The sequence below is a fragment of the Lates calcarifer genome, linkage group LG16_LG22, assembly GCF_001640805.2.
Source record: "Lates calcarifer isolate ASB-BC8 linkage group LG16_LG22, TLL_Latcal_v3, whole genome shotgun sequence".
Classification (NCBI taxonomy): domain Eukaryota; kingdom Metazoa; phylum Chordata; class Actinopteri; family Centropomidae; genus Lates; species Lates calcarifer.
The window spans coordinates 19866973-19889218 of NC_066848.1; the positions used below are offsets into that span (position 1 = coordinate 19866973).

General features: G+C 39.1%; 1 protein-coding gene across 1 annotated transcript in view; it reads left to right on the top strand.

Moving 5' to 3' along the window:
* Window positions 1-20909, top strand: part of hectd2 (HECT domain containing 2) — a 46556-nt gene extending 25647 nt beyond the window's left edge. The window contains 9 exon segments of the mRNA XM_018660793.2: window positions 289-377; window positions 6139-6203; window positions 6540-6633; window positions 8598-8672; window positions 10301-10388; window positions 11025-11131; window positions 15411-15526; window positions 16595-16738; window positions 17580-20909. Of these exon segments, the coding sequence (XP_018516309.1) occupies window positions 289-377; window positions 6139-6203; window positions 6540-6633; window positions 8598-8672; window positions 10301-10388; window positions 11025-11131; window positions 15411-15526; window positions 16595-16738; window positions 17580-17700 (899 nt within the window). The 3' untranslated portion in view covers window positions 17701-20909.
* The last annotated feature ends 1337 nt before the right edge of the window (window positions 20910-22246 follow it).

The following is a 22246-nucleotide window of genomic DNA, read 5'->3' on the forward strand; positions in this document are numbered from 1 at the left end:
GTGACACAGCAGTTTATAATAGCCTGATTGACCAATCACGATGTAATGTAATAATGTGTGATGTGAATTTTAAGTCATTTACTTCTCTCTTTAATTCAGTCTTTATTTAATACATAACATTGGTATAATATTATGTATCTTTCACCCATCTTCCCTTTGTTTCCTCTTCACCTCTTTTCCTTTCATCCTTGCCTCCATCTTTCCTCCACTCCTTCCCTTGTCATCCATCCCTTTCTACGGAATTGTGCCAAATCTAATCTGAGTAATATGTTTGTTTTATTTTTTCAGGAATGTTCACCTACATGAAGGACTCGCGCTGCCATTGGTTCAGCAGTTGGAAGTGTGACAACTATTCTGAGTTCCAATTGGTTGGGACCGTATCCTTTATCAAAAACAACAACAACAAACAAATTAGGGCGTGCAGATACAACTTAGTTTGTCTCTTGCATGTAATGCATGTTTTTAAGGGACTTTGGGTTCAAAGAGTAATTTTATATTGGTATTTTAGGAGTTTGAAGAGTTTTAGAGTCTGTGGCTTTAATTTGTATTGGAAATGGCCCTCACTCATTTATGAAATGAACAATTATGCATCATTCTTTAGAGGTTCTATTGGGCATATTTAGCTCTTAGCTGTTTACACATCTAGTAATTCCATAGCGAACACTCTGTAGACATATTATTCACTGTATTCACTGTACACTGTTCAGGGGCTTCACTGGATTAACAGTGAGATGGAGTTAGATGTACATTCTGTGTTAAATAAGAGCTAAGAGTGTGCTAGGGGACATATAATCAAGACTGTACATTAAGGTTCTACATTTAGTTTGTTTGTGTAATTCTGATCTTTTTCCATAAAGAGTAGCACGCTTAGCATCTGCACAAACAGACCACATTAGCATTTTAATAGTCTTTCATTAAATCCATTATATTCATAGTTCCTCAGTGGTTTGTTTCCTGTTGACAAAAGGGCAGTGTGTTGTGGATTAGACTTCAGTGTGTGGGCACAAATACACACACACACGTGTGCATTTTCTTTTTTATTCTCCCCTCCTCCCCTCCCTCTCCCTCTCACTCACTATAAGACTCCTCTATTTTAAACCACAGAGGACAAAGAGATACTATAATGTGTGTTTTCAGGCTGTAAATCTGCACTACTAACTAAACTAACTAACTAAATTTCTCATTTTCTGGTCCAATATATGAAATAAAACAAAGTCTTTTAAAAAATAAAAAACAGTCAGCACTGCAGGCTGTATGTGCTGCTGGCAGTGCTTTAATGTGAAGTGAATTTTTGCTGTCGGGCTACAAACAGCCAGTGCGCTGACAGAATACAGATGTTTGGTTAAGCTAGCGAACACCGCTCACTGACTTTGTGTTCATTTGTGTTCATCAGCGTGGAATCAGACTGATTTCAAATCTTACCAAGCTGTTTCCAGCTGTTTCTGTTTTCCTGTAGTTTCTCTCCTTTTTACTCTTTTCTCTATAATTTGAAGCATACTCCTTAATCTTCAGCAGTGAGAAACAGTGCCTAAACCATTCAGCGTTTGGGGTGGTCAATCATGTGTAATAAGTAACTGAAAGCACAAGATCCTAGCTTGTAACGCAAAATACTTAAAACTTTCAAAACATTGTCACATGCTATCTGACAGGCAAACCTTGTCTCCTCGAAATTATGTATATATAATTTGGGTTGATTTTAGAGAAGTGCTTTATTTCTGTGCTGCTTACAAAGTGCAGGACATAGACACCAGAGACTGAGGTTTGTGTCCTGAGCCCTGCATGTGGTTGGATTTAGGCGACAGAAGCACTCTGGCTAAGATCAGGCAAAGACTGTGGCTTTGGTTAAATCTGAATATATTAAACACGTCGTATCTCATGCTTCAAGTCACTTTTGTCTTTTATGGGATTAAACCAAGACCATGATCTTTCTCTAACTAAATGCTGTGAGTGCCCATGCATGGCTACAAAAAAGTTTATTAATGCTTTTTTTTGCTACAAGTGGCTGTTGTTTTGCAAGAACAGACACTGTGTGGAAAACAAATGAAAATATATGAAAAAAAGAAATAATGGAGTACCATTATGGTTCTTTGAAAACAATATTTGCTGTTTCAGATTAGTAGTGTACATATTTAATTTCTTAGCAACGGGGTTGTGTCCAGCGTCCTTCCAACTAAAGACTGCATTATTCCTCAAACAGCTGCTGCACATTTTCCCTCCTCTCGCAGCTTGTTTGAGGAGGAAATGGGCCTATTTTGCCCGACACTTAAAATAACTACACCATGTGTACCTACGTTCAATAGGAAGTCACAGTACGGAATAATCAGAAATGGTAGACAGGTGGGTAGGGGTACAGCATGCTGGTATTATGTACTCCACACAGAGGGTTGTGATTAGTGTTAATTTTTCACTTGCTTGGATGCATCCTCACCATCTGCTTGCATCTCTCCACTGACTTTCTATGCATTCACATCGCCGTCAAAATCCTCTTGGTAACACACCCACGGTCTTGATTAGATTTTGTTCAAAACAGTGCGCAACAACTTTCAGCCATTGGCCAACCTTTGTTGGTGATATAGTTGCTGTTATTGATTCTAAATGAGGTGGACAGAATGATATTTCTTTGATATATGTGGTAATGAATTTCACTTTTGCATAGTAGCTTTGCTGTTGTTCTGTTATTTGTAAAATGTACTTCCAGGACTATGTGCATGTGTGTGTATATCTTACTGTGTGTGTATGTACACTGTATGTGTGTGTAGTATGTGTGTGACTAGAGAACAATCCAGCAATTTAGCCTTCACTAGCCAGCTGGGAACTGTCAAAAGGTTATATAACCTAATAGCTGCCTGTTCTTCGCCAGGTTATTTTGTGTGAGTGTGTGCGTGTGTGTGTTTGGTTTAAGGCTGGAAACAGTGAGTGTGCAAGGAAAAAAGTCTGAGAGAAAGTGAGATAGAGCAAAGGAAAGTAGGAAGTGTGTGTCTTAATGCATGTGTGTGTGCTTCCTGGGTGTCCAGTGCATGTTCCACATGTGTGCTTGCGCTAAGAGCTAATTTATCAATCTCCCTTGTTCCTGTTCAGTCGTCATGGCAGCGTTGCGTCACTATGGAGATGGAGCAGTGGCAAGAGAAGGAGGCTTGAGAGAAAATGTGTAACAGAGAGAGAGAGAGAGAGAGAGAGAAAGTTAGAAAGAGAGAGAGAGAGAGAGAATGAAACCAACAGAGTGAGACAGAGATAAATGAAAAGCAGAAAGAAAGTGGTGCAGTGGGGGTGTAAAATGGAAAGTCATTGTATAAACAGATGTAAACAAAATGGAACAAACACTCATGAGAGGGAGGTATAGCCAGGTTAACCTCATGGGGACACCAGGGGCAAAAATGAGTTGCCTTGAACTACCCTGTTCCCCATGCTCTCTGAGCTGGAGCATTATATAGCCACAGGTTTGCTATGTGGCAATTGGATTAAACACAAATTAATGTGAATTTGCAACATCTGAGCACAGTAACAACTGAATGAAGTAAAACTTTAAATAACAACTAAAGAGTACTAAAAGACAGCAATCTAACTGGTAATGATATGTAATGATATATATATAATGATAATAGTCATGATTTACATTAAGCCTGGGGCTTTTTTTAGGCCCCTGGGCAGTTGCCTGTTTTATTTAATTCAGCTTTGGACAACAAATAAAGGAGCAGCCAGTAATCCAAAGTTTGGTAAAGAAATTACTTACAAATGATTAAGGATGAACAATTGAGGAAATGATTGCAAGGTAATCACCAGAGGTGCAGATGCATACAATTTTTCCATCTTAAGGCACAGGCCTACATACACCTACATCTTAACAAGGTGCCAAGCATGAAATATGAGTATTATGGTCTTAATAACAGGTTTTGGAGTATCGTGCTTATGTTTCACTCATGTAAACATCTTCCTGGTTTCGGAAACCTGGATAAAGGCTTTTTCCCAGTTTTGAGAAAGCTGGATATTTTAACTGGAGTACTCCTTTAGAAACCAGGATGGTGTGGCATGTAAACACTTGACCCAGGTTTCTGAACATTTTTTGCTTGCACAGAACACTGTGGCTAAGATGGTGACAAATCAAGATAGAACTTCCCAAAAATGAGCCTGAACACTGTTATGATCATGTATACAGCAATATGAACAATGAGGTTGCTTATGTTCCTTGTAAACATCATATCCTAAATAAGGCCAAAACCAGGATACAACTCAAAACCAGAATAGTAGTGCACATGTAAACACATTGCAAAGTAAGTGGGATGGACAGGGCTTAATAGGGTAGCATCTCAGTTTTACCTCTGACCACCCTAACAGGTTAATACAGCTTTGATTGTCAGATTAACCTGAATTACTTAAACTGTTGTTTATGTTTTTTTGTAACTTTGATATTTGCTAAATATCATTGCAGAAAAGTTTGTTGTCTGTGGCTTGCCTGCCAATGAAGCAACACTACCAGTCTGGCAAATAGAAGGAAGTGGGTAGAAAAACAGAGACATAATATGAAACAGAGTGGACATGCAGAGAGAGGTGGATAGAGATATAAAGAGAGAGAGAGACAGAGCTTTATTCATGCCTGTCTCATAAAGTGAAGATATATAAACGAGGGCCTCCAAATGTGCTCTCTCTTTGATATCTGTGTGTGTGTGTGTGTGTGTTTGACTTCTTAATGACCTTAATGGTTGTGGTAATTGTGCAGTTTATGTATATTTTCATGTCAATGCCTGTGTGTGTGTGTGTGTGTGCGTGTGTGTGTGCATGCATAGAGGGCGATTTATTTATTTGTGTGTGTGTCACCTACGTACAACCTACGTTCAATCTACACATACAATTACACCACATATGGTCACCACATGTGGCAGCTGAGAACACTTTGTGTGTGTGTGTGTGTGTGTGTGTGTGTGTGTGTGTGTGTGTGTCTGTGTGTCTGTGTGTCTGTGTGTGTCTGTGTGTCCGCATGTGTGTATCCGTGTGTGTTGGGTCACCGCCCCTCGGACATTAATGGAAAAAAAATTGCAGGTGGATGGGATATTCAGTACTTGAACCCGCCATAGCCTGGCCACACACACACACACATACACACACACACGCTGAAATTACACAATGAAGTCATTCATCTACATTAAACTCTGCTGTACAAGAAAAAAGACTGGCACACACACACACACACACACACACAGTGGCTCAGCAGTTTGTCAAATGAAACCTGAGGTCAGATTTTACTCTGCCTTTCAGATTGAACACCACTGGATGAGACGTGTCTTTACTTTAGCTGTTTTCTTATCTGATGTTAACAGTTTTAGCAACTTAAATTGTTCATTTATGCTGAATTTTTAGCTTCATTTTTTTGTAAAGAACCTGTGTCTGCTTCTGTTTCACCAGCTTTTATTTGCTGTATATTTTCACTGAGGATTTCTCCCATCAGATTTTTTTTAATCTGAATCATGTTCCTGAGGTTTTCTCTTCATATTCTGAAATAATCTACTGATGGACAGTTACATCTAAACATTTTGTCATTTTAAACAGGATTAAACAAATATCATATTGTTGCTCTCAATAAACACTGTATGTATCCCATGAGTCATAGCCAGAGGTTTTTGATTTGATTTGATCAACTTTATTGTCCACCTAAGTGGAAATTTGTTTTTGGCTTCTGGCAAAACACAGTAAAAGACTTACATTTGCCATACATAACACATAACACTCCTTAAGAAACATCCATCATACACAATATACAATAGTGCAACAAGCAAATAGCAGCAAATAAGGTGCCCTCTTAAACCTCATCTAACTTGTCTGGTCAACAGTGTGGCTGCCATTGGCCGTATTATATTTTATCTATCTGGATTTGATTGATGGAGGTTGTAGGTTGCAGGCCACTACAGACTCCTGGTGATGGTTTTTGTCAAAAATGTCGTTGTGTTCACCTATGGATACTGTATATTAATGCTTCTGTGTTGACATAGAAACTAAAACATACGTTTAAACACATGAAGAGCACAAATCATCATCAACCTAACTCTATGGTGATATTGATATTTAACTTTCAGGTGTATGCATATACAATGTGTGTGTGTTTGCTCTGCCAGTTGTTACACCCACCTTGACCTGCTTTGTTATCAGCTGATGGGCTTAGCAGTTTACAACAGCATTGCTCTGGACATCCACTTCCCTCTCTACTGTTACAGGTAGGTGTGGCTGTGTGTGTGTGTGTTCCCATTTTTTATACCCTGACTTTCTTCAACAACTGCTGCAATGGATGCTAGGTTGTTCAGAACAGGGCCATATTGTACATAGCAAATGTTGCTGTTAACTACTCTGTCTGCATCACAGCACTTTTCTGTGGCTGCTAAAGCTCGGTCACCTTTAATCACTACTTTCAGACCCTAAGAAATCTGTTGTAAAAATATTTCCGTAATGTTTTCTGAGGTGCTTGTCCGACCTCAAAAGAGAACATTTTGGATAAATGTTATGGAACTAGTAATTTAGTCATTTTTTTTCTGAATGTGTAACCTCCCTCGCAGGAAGCTCCTCACTCCACCTACTGTACCATGTGACCAAAATGCCCTTGTTGGCATGGCAACCGCCACCCTGGACGACCTACAGCAGATCATGCCAGTAGGTATCTCAGCTTCAGTGTAGTAATCAAGAGGCAGTAGAAACTCCAAAACTTAGCAAAAGAAAAGTTGATTCCAAAGGCACTCATTTTATTCACCTGCACACTCTGTATGTATAGCTCTACAAAAATGGAGTCTGAGTTGTATTAAAGTCTGTGACGTTAAACTAAAATTCAGTCTTTAGATGTCTGTCTCTGGCATGCCAATGCCTGCAGATGTCTTGTCTGTCAGTAGAGGGTGCTAGAATAAAACATTTGATCTCTCTCTGCTCACTTTCACCCTCCTAATCCTCTTAATCATCATCGTAGAGTCTAAATTTATCTTCCTGTGTTGCTGTCAGATTGAAGTTAAGTCTACCACTGGATGTTATATTCAGCTTTCAAACCCTTACATGCATTTTTATCATCTGAAACTTTTACTTTTTACTGCTATATTATCATAGTGCATTTTTCCATTGTACATTCTTTTATGCATTTGTTTATTTTTTATTTTTTTAGATAATGTTCAAAGTATATAATGCTCTTTTCCCTGTAGTTAGTGTGCTCACCTTTAGCCATACACACTCACATTTCTGTTTTATACATCACTGTCTTCATCTATGTGAACAAATAATCTCTGAAACGTGAGTTAAAATGCTTTAGTGTCACTGTCTCTGCACAGTCTTTGTTTGGGTAATATTCACATCTAACACTTTGTTGATGTAACAAAGAGTTAGAAAGTTTAGTTTCAGTTGCTGAGTGTTCCCAGATGTGAAGCTTTTTCAGCCACTTTCCTCTGTTTCTCTCCCTGCATCTCTCTCTCTCTCTCTTTCACACACACACACCCTTTAGAAATTCAGCCTTACACACTGCTTACACACACATACATACATTCCGCAGCACTCATGCTTGCCAGTGTATACATCGCTGTTGTACATACTGTACAGACATCATGTTCTTTCTCTGCCTCAGCATCAGGCACAAGCAGAATGATTTTTGATTTGACAGTGAAGCGTCTCTGTGAATACATCCTCTCCTAAGTGTTATTATTCTGTTATGAGTGCAGTTTGAGCCTTTTAAGCAGTTATTTTAACATTATTCATGGTAGGTATGTGAAACTGCAGCATAGAAAACTAGAAGCTATAAGCTGCATGGGCTAAAACAACTGGAGAACATTTTCATTTGAATAAATGGCAAGACCAGGCTGCAAAATGCAACATGAAATTTGAGTAACTACGTTTAATGACCAAGAACAATGTTATAGATGCTGTTGCTAACAAAGACTGACGTGCCTTTCAGCAAGGCATTGAACTCCACACACCTGCTGCCGGGGCTCACAGTTTTATTTTGCAGTTTTGCAAGAAAACAAGTGTGCAACAAAGACACACTGTGTGGCAGGTTACTCCTGCCACACAATTCAGCAGTGTTGTGCTGCGGCAGTGGGAGAAAGATCCTGAACTGTCTCCTGATAGTCTGAGAGTTATCTGACCTACAAACCGCCTCACATCCAAAACCCTCAGCACTGTGGAGGTCAAAAAACTCACACTCACTCACACACACACACACACTGGGGCTGCTATAACTGGACTTCTGGTTGCATAACAGCAGGATATTGGATATGTGGCCTGCAGTTGGTATCAGTACCATGACTCCACAGGAACAAACTCCATTCAAACTTTATACAGCAAATACATTAATCTTATCCATTCATTTTAGAAATACTTCAAATGTTTCACGCTACAGCGACATGGTTTCACAAATGGTGCAGCAAGTCAAACAGGGAATAAACTGTGGATGGTTTAAATGACTGAATGAGAGGATTGTTAGAAAAACTTACTTCAAGCCAAAATATTAAAATGACTTAAAGAAGTAGCATTTTGTTTTGTTTTTGGATAAAGCTATCACTTTTCAGATTCTATTTTTCCCAGTAAAACCAGTAACCTCCTGATCCCGGCTCTTGTTTCATCTGATGTTTTACTGTTTTCAGGAGCTGGCTCATGGTTTGGGAGAGCTGCTGAGCTATGAGGGAAACGTAGAGGAGGACTTCTACCTCACCTTCCAGGTAAAAAGCTACATGTGCAGTAAAGCTCTGCAATGGGTTTCATAATGTGCCACAGTTTGAAATTTGAACTCAGCTATTGGTTAAGTTAAATGGTTTCTTTGCTTGGTGTCATCTCATAAAGGATCCATTTTAGCAGTTCCAGTGTGTATAATAAGAAGTTAATTACATTAATGATGATTACAATGTTGATCACAGTTGTTAATGATGTGAGGAAGACACAGTACATAAAAAGTGCATAAAAATGCATAAAAATTCTTGAAGGGACTGTGTTAGACACACACTCACTCTCTCTCACACACACAAACACACACAACACAGATATCATGATTAAAGTATCCCGGCAGGTCTGACGGTGCTGACGGACAGCTGTGACTGCTGTCACTGCTGTGCAATTTTAATAAAGTTATTTTTAGACCTGAAGGTGATCTGGATCAGTTCCACTGATGTCATTCAGCAGATTAGTCAAATGTCAAAGTCAAAGAACAAATGGTCATTCCTATCAAGATGTATTAGTAAGCATGAGGTGGTTCCAACTAATATGCATACTCTTACAAATGTGTTATATCAAAATTTGTAGTGTCTGTAGCACCAATAGTATCATCAACTGTCATGCACTTAAGCACCCAAGCTGACACCTAATGTCACAATAACAATTTGTTGACTTATTCTTTGCTTAGATAGTCCCTGGTTTAAATCATCACAATCATCATTTTGTGCTGGAATTTTTTCAAGCTAAGTTTTATTTAAATGCTAAAAGTGTTTAGACAACAACTGACATGACTTATTATCAACTCCTGACTATTTCAGGACTGCCCACCATCTGTTCACTTTTACCTGTGTAAAATAAAAAAATAAAAAATCCTTCACGAATCAAAATACATACAGTATGATGATTATTATGTTATTTATTTACCATAAACTTAATCTGCTAATTATTATGATACATTGTCAGCAAACAACTCAAAGAAGTTGCAAATTTCATCATATGTCATAAAGGCTGCTGCAGAAGTCTGTCCCTCTGGTCCATTGTAATCATCTAAAACATGTTCCTCATACTACTCGTGTTCCTCATAATTTTACATTACATCAGCATGATTTATGAAAAAGGCTGGTCAGACCAGGCTGCTCTCTGCTACTGAGTAACCAGATATAATGGAATACTTTCTGGTTCAGCTGGGCTTGTGTGAGGCAGGAACATATGAGGAAAGAAACATTATGTAAAAGTCTGAGTGGAGGTGCTATTTGAGGTGACAGTGTGAGCTGACTGTGAGCTATAGGCTGTTCACAGTCACACCAGTGTGGTACAGATGAACTCACCAACCTGCAGAACACTATGTCTCTCTCTCTCTGTATATATACTATAGGTCACACTTTGGGGGGGGCTTGCAGGAGCTATTTCTTGTTTGTGGCAGAAGTGACTCTGGGAAGTCACAGAGGAATAAATACATTTTCTTTTAGAATTAATATCGTCTAGATTTGCACTTTGCAGTAATTACTATATTCTTTGAAGACATTTTCAACGCTCTTCATATATGGGTCATTAAATATGTTGCACACAGTAGATCCATGCACCAGAACCACCCACATGACATTATATTTTGTGTGTTGTGTGTGTGTGTGTGCTGCAGGTGTTCCAGGAGGAGATGGGTGTAGTCAAATCCTACAACCTGAAACCTGGAGGAGACAAAATCCCTGTCACCAAGCAGAACAGGAAGGGTGAGTCTGCACTGAGAGTCACAGCAGGAGCTTCATACTTTGACAGTGAATGACCTCCGAGTCATTCACTGTCAAAGTGTGACAGTGTTAAAAGCTCAACTATCATCAAGGTCATCAAAAGTGGCAGTTTTTGATGACACACACACACACACACACACACCCTCCTCGTTGCCTACCTTGAGACATGGCTAGTGTTGTATTTGCTTTGGAAACAACCCCTTAACAGCCATCATTCTTTACTGAACTTAATACTAAGCACTTTGGTGCTACACGCATTAGGGGCAGACAGTAAAAACATTGTGTGTTTTAACAACCTGAAGGTTGTAATCCACGGTCAGTTTTTAAATGCAGCTCCTGTGCTGTTGAACATAGAGTAAGCAGCGACACAGAAAGCTGGCTCTGCCCAAAAGCTTCTTTGTTCCTTTGAAGAGGATGAGGTAGAGCTGAGAAAGTTAACTTTATTTCCCTTATTAAATCTTATTTTCCAGTTTCCAGTTTTTGTTGCCATCCAGGTCCAGCTCTCTGCCAGTGTCCCTCTGTGTGTGTTAAATAGAGGAGCCAAGACTGCAGGGTAAATGGGTAAAAGTCTGTAATGGAATATTGAAAATCATTCTGTTCTTACTTCTCTGTCCACAGAGTATGTCCAGCTCTACGTCGACTTCCTGCTGAATAAATCCATTTATAAACAGTTTGCTGCCTTCTACCATGGCTTCCACAGTGTGTGTGCTTCTGATGCACTCATGGTGAGTCCACTGTGTGTGTGTGTGTGTGTGTGTGTGTGTGTGTGTGTGTGTGTATGTGTGTGTGTGTGTGTGTGTGTGTGTGTGTGTGGGTATGTGTCCCAAGGGTCAGCTGTAAAACAAAGAATTGTATCTTTTTGGACTGACCTCTTCTTGGGCATCTCTGTCATTAGCTTCCAGACTGTGCAGTTAGCAGGCCAGGAAGTTGAATGAATAATTCTGGTCAGTGGCATGCATTTGTGCACATTGCCTGGCATTCAATAAGCAAGTTCAATGACCTCCATTTAGCCCTGAGGTCCATGCAGGAAAGCATCACAAACAGTACGTATTACATGGCATAACCAAGGCTGGCTGGGTGAACCTGACATCAGCCCAGGCCATTCTCCACTCATTCAGAATACTGGTATCATTTTTTCTGCTTGCTGTTTAGTGACATATCTTTTAGTTTTATTTCTGCACACAAAACCTGCTTCAAAAGAGAGAACAGAAAAGAGTGGGGGGAAGGAACACACAAAAAACAAGTGTCTCTTGTTTTAAAAGATTGTTAATTGCACTTGTGTAATTAAGGCAACAGGAAGAAATATTCATTTATTATTTTATCTTTTCTACCTGGCATTTCCACAGCACTCTGGTAACTTGGAGTATCTAGGGCTACTTTCACCTGACAGAGTATCATTTCCATGATTAGTGTTGATACCATTTTTATTTTCATCAAATTTTTATTATCTTTTTTTTAAAAAAAAAATCAACTCAGGAAGAGTGGTTGTAATATTTCCCTCTCCCCTTTTAACACACTCCTTCTCAGATCCAGAATTTTCAAAACAACTTTTTGTTTTGCTTGTTTTGAATTCAAGAAAAGGATGATTTAGCCTTTTCAAATGTGGATCGAGACTATCTGAGACTGACAGTACTCTAATTTGACAGGATTTGATATTCATAGTATCAAATGTGACACTCTTCATTCTATCAACATCAGTGCCAGGTAGTAAAACTGCTGAAATCTTGGTAAAGTGATTTTAGAGCTTAGTATTTTATCAGTTTGACGATGAAGAGATGTCATTACATTTCATCTTAACGCCTGCTGACTCAGAGCAGATATGACACAGCTGAACGGATGCCGGATGTAAGTGTTCTTAGGAAAAATTTATATGTCAGTCAGCTTCCTCTGAGCTAAACCCCAGCTCCTCACTCCCATAGACTTAACAACAGCTCTAACAGCAGTGGCCTTACTCAGACTAGTAGGCAGATCTAAATTTCCAGGAACAATATTTAGCATTAACATGCCAGTGATGTAGAACTAATCACTTGCTCTGCAGCAAGAGTGAAACTTAAATGCGGAACTACTGTTGTGTTTTAGTAGGAAATTCAAGATGAGAGCAAAACACACATTTGTGAACTGACCCTCTGAGACTTTCCTCCCTCTTCTCCATCATGGATAGAGAAATTTGTCCAACAAATGGAGCCAAGGCTCCACTCTAAATTCTGTTTACCCTCATCCCTAGTCAAATATTTGAGCTGATAAAAAAGCCGCTGACTCAAATCTCATCATGTTGTTGTTTGTTGAACTCTGGGGACCCTGAAGAAGAGGAGCTCTGAGGCCCCCGAGCGACTCAACACAACAACACATCTAACCTGCAAATATCAATGTCTATCTTTTAAATGTTTAGATACTTTTTTTTCATGTGAATAATTATGGATTCACATTGAATGATTGTTGATATTATAATATTGAGAATCTCCCTCATGGATCAGTTGTCTGTTCATCCATCTATCTATCCATTTGTAATAATGGTGAAAATAAACACAATATACCACAAAAAGTAACTAAAAATCTTAACATAGAAAGAATTTCTTGCACTTCAGCCCCTTCACAAACGGTGGTCGGTTCTCTCAGAATAGGACAGTATACTGAAAACAGTCAATGGTCTACTTCTCAATGACTGAATCCATATAAAATACTGGAGCAACTTCAACTACATTAACCATAAATAAAAACTCATGTTTGTTTCTGCTGTCTTCTAACTGCTAAAAAAGACAGTTCAGTTTCTAAGAGGTTGTGACATTGTGGATTAATATTACAGCAGTATCACATGGAAGTGCTGTTAGTTTATGTACGACCTCAGGCCACTGACCTTCTGGGTCCCGACCCACACAGTGTATCGGTTATGGTCAGGGCTCACATCAGTCAGTATGTATGATCATGTGTGTGTGTGTGTATGAGTGCAGGAATTTCTCTTGGAGTCACACCTTTGATCTGTTCACCAGCAAAGTGAACACACTGAAAATAACTGTCTGACCACAGATAAGACGGACAGATGAACAGTCTGACTGTGGTTTATCAGTTAAGAGCCTGAATGTGGGTCAGAGAGGAGACAGGCTTCCAAACCGTGAAGACTGAAACAACGGGAACAAGCCTCAGCTGTCCAAATAACGGCTACCTCGTAACCTGCTTTGGCCTGCTTCCTCTGGTTTCCCACAGTTCATGAAAACAACTTTCAGAAGATTGTAGCATCTTTTTTAATTTAAAGAGCAACTCTTCTCTACACCTGATCATCCAAGTACAGTGAAAGGTCTGAAGTCCTCCTTGCAGCCCCCAAAGGTTGTAATGTAAATAACAACTCATAATATAAATGTATTGGACAGAATAAACAATCATTCTGCTTATTGGTACAGATGATTTGGCTATTTTTAGAGCCCTGCCAGTGGAGCTAAACATGTAAAGTTCATCCTTATAGTGGTGTTAGTGGAGAGGTCTTTGGCTTTCCAATGGGAAGCACAGTTTGCTCAGTGAATATCTTGGGTATCTCTAGATTTTCTTGTGTAGATGTGGAAATTTTAGTCTGATGCCTGTGCTAAAGGAAAGGTGATGGGTTCACATCCTCCAGCTGTTAGTGAGGCAGTAGGTTACTCATGATGTTCAGATTTTAGACATCAAATCTCTGGTGTTGCCTCATATCTAAAAGAGCTAAGACATGTAACACACACTTGTGCGCTGCTTTAAATAATGGTGATCATTTTATTGTCACACTTTTGATATGAAAAAGGTATCAAGTGAAGAGCAACTCTTAAAAGCTGCATGAACTGGTCCAGACCTGGCCTGTCTCACACTCTGTTTAACTTACATCTTTCTGTTATTTCTTCTGCCTCTGTCTGTCTGCCTGTCAATCTGTCTGTCTCCTCTGTTTGTGTTCGATCTTTCAGTCACGTCCACATTATTACGTCGGCGGATGTGATGAGGCAGGCCTGTGGTTGTTGTGTGGGTGTGTTTGTGGTTTAGTGTTGGTGTGTTGATGTGTCAGTTTCAGGCTGGGTGTTTTGGGGATGTGAGAGTGAGGTGTGGAGGTTCTGGTTTTTTGGTCACTAAAGAGTCAGTGAGCAATATCAGTGTCGAACACCTGGCACCATAGTGTTTTATTAAGCTTTTTAAAATTATTATCTGTGTCTTCCTGTCAGTGCAACTACTGAACCAGTGAAGAAACAGTGAACTTTTTTCTATTCAAATTATGCTTAATGATTCGTGTGTTACATTTATTAATTTAGTTATTTCTTTAAACTTCTCTAATCTACCTATATAATTTGATGTTTTGATGTTTGACTCTGCAAGTCACTAATGTAGGTCACAGATTCCTCCTGTGTGCAGACTTGCCCAACAAGCAAGACACTAGATTGTAAATTGTGTGAGTGTTGTGGACATAAAATGTATTATGCAATTCCACTTTTACATGGTTGTTAATAAGACTTTTACTACTGTAAACCCCCATAATAGTTTGACACATTTTCTTTTATCAGCTACTCTGTTGAGTCAGAACTTCCTGTTTCCTGATTTACTGGTTGTGTTGCTTTTCCATCGCTCAAGCAGCGGAAACGATTGTTGCACTGGACCACTGTCATATTTTTGGTGGAAATTCTGCAGAAAGGCTGCTATTGCGTTTGCAGCTGTTTTCAGGAAGTGCTACCCCGTGGTTGCTATGCAGTGGGCTGAGCCAGGCACTGACGCTGCCAGTGAACTAACAACACAGGTCCTTTGGTTACAGTTATAATCCTTAAGAATTTCATGAGCTCATGAACCCCCTTGATACTGTTTATAGCCAGCATTGTTTCAGCAATAGCCATTAATGTTTTAAAAATATCTAATTTATATATTGCAATATTGCATTATTAATTTTCATGTTAGGAGCAGACTGCACATGAGAAATTTTCAGGGAATGATGCATGAGTTCAATTATACACCAAACCTGAATTACATATCATGCCATTCAGTATTTTTCTCTTGTTTTTGCAGTTGCTGCGGCCAGAGGAGGTGGAGATGTTGGTGTGCGGCAGCCCGGAGCTCGACATGAGCGCCCTGCAGAAAGCCGCTCAGTATGAAGGATACAGCAAGACCGACACCACAGTACGGTAAGGCACCTCCGCTTCCTCTTTTACTGAGACTGACCAATCCTGCTATGCAGGAAGTCCACGCATGCTGCACACTCACCGCTCGTACGTTGACTCAAACTGCCTGGCATTTCCTTTTCACTGATTGACCCCATTTTTTTTACCCATCCAGTGTTTATGTTCATAGACTGATGCCACTGTGTGGTAGTGAAGTTGCTGTCTGACACTGGCTTGTTTTAGTTATTTAAACAAAGAATCGGTACTTAATCTGCTGAGGACAGTCTCCTTATTATAAATATGTATCTAATAAAATAATACAAAACAAAAGCACAGCTGGTTTGAGTTGTGTTGCTGCTTGGAAAATAGAATTGTCGCCCATTGGTTTCCTCTCAGCTCAACGAGAAGCAAAGTTTTTTGTAAGCACTGAATGCCAAAGTTTTTTTGAGAGATGGTGACTAATGGTTTGCAGCATGGGTAGATTGCATGCAAGGCATCAATGTAACACATTTTCTCTCTCTCTCTTTCACTCACACACACACACACAGACACACACACAGAGAGAGAGAGAAGTCCTCCAGTCCTTGTGTTTCACACAGCAGGGGAGGAAAACGAGTCGACATTTGTCAACCTCAGATAATGTAACTCAGCACGGTGCTGACAGCTGACAACAAGCAGCTGCAGGCCTGTTACACAACTTCAATACTGTCTGTCTGACTGTGTAACAATCAACTGTCTATTTCTCATAGAGGGATTTCCATGCTGGCAAACATCATAGAAAAAATAAAGACTCATTTTATTAATCACAGCTTGGTTCTTATTTGATGTTTTTGTCCCTAATTCCTGTCAGTTCTGATGAATCTTATCATATACTCACAAAATAATTGTCTGTTAATCTGTTGACATGGCAGCATCACTCCATCAAAACTGAATGGGGACAGAAAAGAACAGACTCCTTGTGTGATACATGATATGATTGAGTCACACATTAAGCACTTCACTGTGTGGCCCCACCACTCATCTCAAAAATACTCATCTGAGTAATACCGTACATAGTTGTGGTGTGACAGTAGCATTCGTGTGTTGCACCAGGTGTTTCTGGGACGTGGTGTTGGCCTTCCCTCTGGAGCTGCAGAAGAAGCTCCTCCACTTCGCCACAGGAAGCGACCGCGTTCCTGTCGGAGGAATGGCCGACCTCAACTTCAAAATCTCCAAGATCGACGTTCCAACTGACTGGTAGGTTCCAAAAAAAAAAACTGACCAAACAGAGCCCACTTCACAGATTGGTCATTGAAAAACCTGTATATATACACATGAAGAACCTGGTGAGATTGCGGGAGAAATGTTTATATTGCTGCAAGTTCTCCCAGAACACCCCAAATACACTTTGCTGAATCCCTAATGGCATTTATATGTTAAACCAAAAGACTCTAGGTCTTAGACCTGATTTTTAATATATTTTTTTTATATACTGACACATTAACCCCAATCCACCTGAAATTTAATCTCAGTCAAATTAGTTCTCAGTTTATTTTATAGATTTTTAAGCCATTGGCTTCACAATACAGATGCTAACAGAATTTATTTTGACAGAATTTTTCTGGAGACCAAAAGCCTCAACAGATTCAGAGAGAAAGACTAACCATCTGTATTCCCTCTTTGTAATTACATTATCTACAGTGTTTGAGTTGCTTAACAGGTAGGTGAAGTATTAACACTGTACCTGTCATCTCTCTTCTCTGTGGATTGTACTGAAGTGACTATAATCATTAGCTGTGGTGTGAACTGTACTGCAGGAGATAAGACGCTGTGTTTAACAGAAAAAAACCCAGAAACTGGGTCAGAAAATGAAGCACACACACACACACAGCTGGTTTTTTCTAGTTGTTCCATACTGACAATAACAATAATTCTAACAATAATTGTAACAATACAATTACAAAATGATATTGAGGAGGATAAATCCTTGTAGCTTAACAAAAGTTGACAACTTGTTTAAAAAACTTTCCACCTTACAAAAAGAAAATGGATGATCAGCATAACTTATATTTCTCCTCTCTTTCCCTGTCTTTGTCAGGTTGCCGATCTCTCACACCTGTTTTAATCAGATCTGTCTGCCTCCGTACAGAACCAGGAAAGAGCTCAAACACAAACTCACTATCGCCATCTCCAATGCTGAGGGCTTCGGCCTGGAGTGACCAACCTACACACACACACACACACTCACACACACTAATAGCAATGCTAGCTATCTGTCCGCCACAGCTACCACAATGCGCCTTATGTATCTCTGTGGTCACGGATCAGACTATAAAGGGAACAAGTTTCTCAACAGGAGCGTTCTGATGTCAAACAATATTATGACAGACTGTAATACAGTTTGTATAGTTAAACTGGGGTTGGACTTGTCAGTTTGCCAACTTCTTAAATGTTTAGCAGATAACATGGAAGCTTCCTCCTGACACTAGACACACTAGAAATTCTGTGATTTGCACATGGACTGTGTTAGTTTTATATATCAGTATATGTCTCATAAAAAAGAGGTAACTGTGTCAGCCTTCCAAAAACTTTACGGGTCAAATTCTAGTTACAGTTCATAAATATTTCAGATATTTCTGGTCTCGTACCACTGAAAACATATCACTCATACTATATCAGGTTATTTCCCCAGTGTTCTCTAGAAACCTTATATCACAAAATAACAGACTTCTTATAAATTATGAAAAGGTTGCTAGTTTGTTCAGGAAATTATCAATAATCCTATTTTTCAAACAGGACACCAGGTATTTGCCCTCCACTGACATATCATTTCATGACTCTATCCAGAGTAAACTGATTTAGCAGAGAATCAGTTAAAAATGCTCAAATTGCAACATTTTAGTAGGCAACATTTCATCCTTGAGTATTCAGCATGAATTAGATTTAAGTGTGAGGTGAAGAAATAATTTTTTAAGGCAGCAGAAGTGAAATGAATTGAAATATAAGACTTCTGGAGGGCACTCAAGTTTTGAGATGTATGGGTTTGATATTTGTTGTTTTGTGTTGACTCTGACTCCACTGCTTTGGTGACTTTTTAAATATATTTTTATGAAGGCATAGTAAATGTGTTTTATATAATTTTTGCTTTGTTTGCAGCACACTGTCAGGATATAAAGCTTTGCTGGGAGAAGAATGCTATTGTGTATCGTGAGATGTAGATTGTTGTTTTTTTGTGTGTGTGTTTTTTTTTTTGACATTGCTGCCTGTTTTCTCGAACAAAAGGCCGCAGCATAAATGTTTTAATTTTGTTTTAAATGTTGTGATATTATGACACAGCTGAACCAGAGCTGTTGATTGACAGTTCAGTGTTTGTTTTTGTTCTTTTTTTCATGTTGTATCATTGAAAAATGACCAGCAGCCTGCAGACAGACGCTGGTAGATGTTAACTGTTAGTTGAGTGCTGAACAGATGATGAAGCAGGATGGGAAAAGAAACCATCTTCTGAATGTCCTGTTCTGTTATTAACATGTTTGCAGTCATTATTGAGATGTCTTGAGCAATTGTGACCAAGCATTCACAGATTATTACGTCATACTAATCACACCTCTGCATGCAGCTTGAATTAAGCATTTTCTTAACCACTGGCATTCAGTGCCTGCAAATTTCCTTACTGGAACAATCTTTGAAATACAAACCCGCTGCATGTCCTCAGAAAATCCAAAATAACATATCACTTTTTCCTCATTTAACAGTTGGACATCTGCTTTAAAGGTTCTGTGCTTTACCTCGAGATTTTCAAATTCCTCTTCTTTCAAGTGGGTACTTACTTTCAAGATTCAGTTAAGGCACTTTATGAACAGATATGAGTGCTTCTGGGTTTAGTTTTTTTGTTTGTGGAAAGCTTTCACTCGCTGTGTTTACATGCACTTATATAACCAGGTTACTGTGGGAAACTAGGTTACACAGGTAAATGGAGAGATTGTCCAGGAGAGATCCAGCAGGGGAAACTAGGTTTTTCCAATCCCCGATGAAGATTACAGAAACCAGGTTTCTTATTTACACAATGTGTAAGAAGTCAGCTCACTGGAGAAACCTGACTGTAACCCGAGTGCTAAATACATGTAAACTTGTTAACATGTTAATTTGTGGACAAAATGCTATGGAGACATCAACTCCCTGGAAAACTTTGTGATCTTATCCTTGAGTGGAGAGTGTGGACATACAATGTACTGCATAAAGCCATCACAGTTCTCATCACAAATATCCTGTTTGTCAGATCAAAGTGCCCCTCTATATCTGTCCTATAGATGTTATTTCACTGGGACCTTAAGTCAATATAACTTTCAAACATTGGGTCAGGACAGTACTGTATAAAGACAGACATGTACCACAAAATGCTGGTGGGGTCCTAGCTCTCTTCCTCTAGTGTAGCTGTCTATAACTTTTTTTCTTTGCCACTGCTGTCTCATGTCCAAAGCTGAGCAGTTCTGGTTTTAAATACTCAGCACTGTCTTATGTAAAGGTTGCCATGGCAAGATGTCTAAAGTCCTAAAGACGAACTGGCAAAAAACCCAGAGGTAACCAAGCAACAGCCAAGCAGCTTGTATGGCTGCACCATTCAAACTTACATCAGTCTAATCTGGGTCAGTTATTCACCCAGTCTCACTGAGGATCTATATGGTCTGAAAAAGCTCCTTATTCAACAATGGGTCTTTTCTATCATTTTACAACAAGTCCAAAGCAGCAGCAGCAGGAGCCAGAAGCAGCTCCTCTCCAAGCATCTGGGTGAGAAGGACCTCATGCCACATTCACAATGCATTGGACTTGCTGTAAAAACAAGCTTCCGACTGGAAAAAATATCACCACCCTTGTGCTTAATACCAAAAGGACGCATTTTATGGCCTTGAAGTGGGAGATGTTGGAGGAGGAACTCATGCTTGGACAAATGGGATAATGTAATGTCAGAAAAGTGTTGCTTTTTTATGTTGATCTGACCCAGGTCTGTTAAATGTTAATGGGACCAAACTGTGTCAGGTTATACAGTGGGATGGCAGTTTAAAGACCTTGTTGAAAATCTGTTTGAAAATAGTTCAAATGGATTCAAAGTATTTGATGAGATGTAATTATTTTCACATGTCAGATGTTTGAAGTGATTGAAATGTGCAGACGGCACGTAAAAGTAGGTAAAAGTCATGTACTTCTCATGTTTTTGTTATTTAACAGTTGTAAACTTGGTTCATCAGTATCTGTCAAATGTTGTGTACACATGTTCTTGTGGGTTTTAACATGAGCTGACCATGCACCCATTTTTCGAAACCTATTATGCTTCTGTTGCCCAAGTCTTATATAATGTACTGTATGTTCTGCCGTGTTTCCACAAGTATTTACAGTAAAAGGTGTCGAGGGGTCACTCCTCTCTACAAAAGGATTTGCTGACTGTGTCTTTTAAATTATAATTTTAGATCCATACCTTGCTTTGAGAACTGCCTTAGTCTTCTACGGTTTGAATGAATGAATTATACTGGTTTATGGATGGAAGTGGGGTTTAGTTGTTCATGAATGTGTCGACGACCACAATGTTAGAATCACAGTGTTATCTGACATTTCATATTATCTTTATCAACATTAACAAAAAAAAAAACATACATAGAGAAACTGTAGGAGAATAGATTTGTTCAAATAATTTGGCTAACATTGTTAGAAGAAATTTTTGCAAGTTACAAGACATTACATGAGAATATCACTGACAAACTACTTCTTCCATTCATGCATCAGTCAGTAACAAACTGATTGTGGACCTCCATAACTGAAGAACTAGTTCATTGTGAGCACATGAGGCCCAGAAAGGTCTGAGCAGGTTCAAAGCCTGACAGCAGTAAGCTGGTTTCTGTAGTTTTCAATAACTTCAATAACTTCATAAAGGTCACACATTGACCTTTATGTGAAATGAATGGTAACTACTTGCTGATGGGACAGAAAACTATATCTGAAATCAACAAAAACAAGCCTGAAACAGTGGAAACAGTAACACAGCATTGTATATAATGCAGTGTTACAGTGAGATGCTACATCATAGAGTGAACAGAAGGAACAATGTCTTGTGTGTTTGGTTTGTCAATAGTAAGGGCTCTGCAACATACTTTCAATAATTAAGCTGAAACTAAAGCAGAGGTACCAAGTTTTGCTTAAGTTTCACTTTGGGTCAGTCACCTTTACACCGCTCATACACAAACACACATTCACTCTTATTCTGTATTTATTTGTCATTTGTTGCAGACACCAATTAATGCCCAACAATGCTTTTTCTCATTCTTACTTTCTTTTTTCCTCTCTGTCTGTCTCCCTGTGGTGGGGAGGTGTCCTACTTTAATGCCGGGAGCGAGGGATCTTATCGTTTATTAAACAAACAGAAATATGTAGGCCATGGCCAGCGCCTCTTTGTCACTCAGTAACCCACCAACAGTCCACCATTATCTTTCTTAATAGGAGAGGAGCAGACTGGCTGACTCAGCTATTTCACCCTATTAAATTTCAAAAAATAATCACACAATAGTGCCAAATGTTGGGACAATGACCTTAAGTTTTTTTTTTACTTGCTGGTGTTGTTTCAGTGTGGTGTCACACAGAGGCCTTTGTAATCCCCTCATCAAATCAAAAGACATTTCACCCTCTTATTGATTAGTTACCGTCATATGTGCACATCGCAAGGAGGGGTGGGAGTGGCACTGTAGTTATTGGTGGCTTTTTATTGTCACTTTAGTTAAT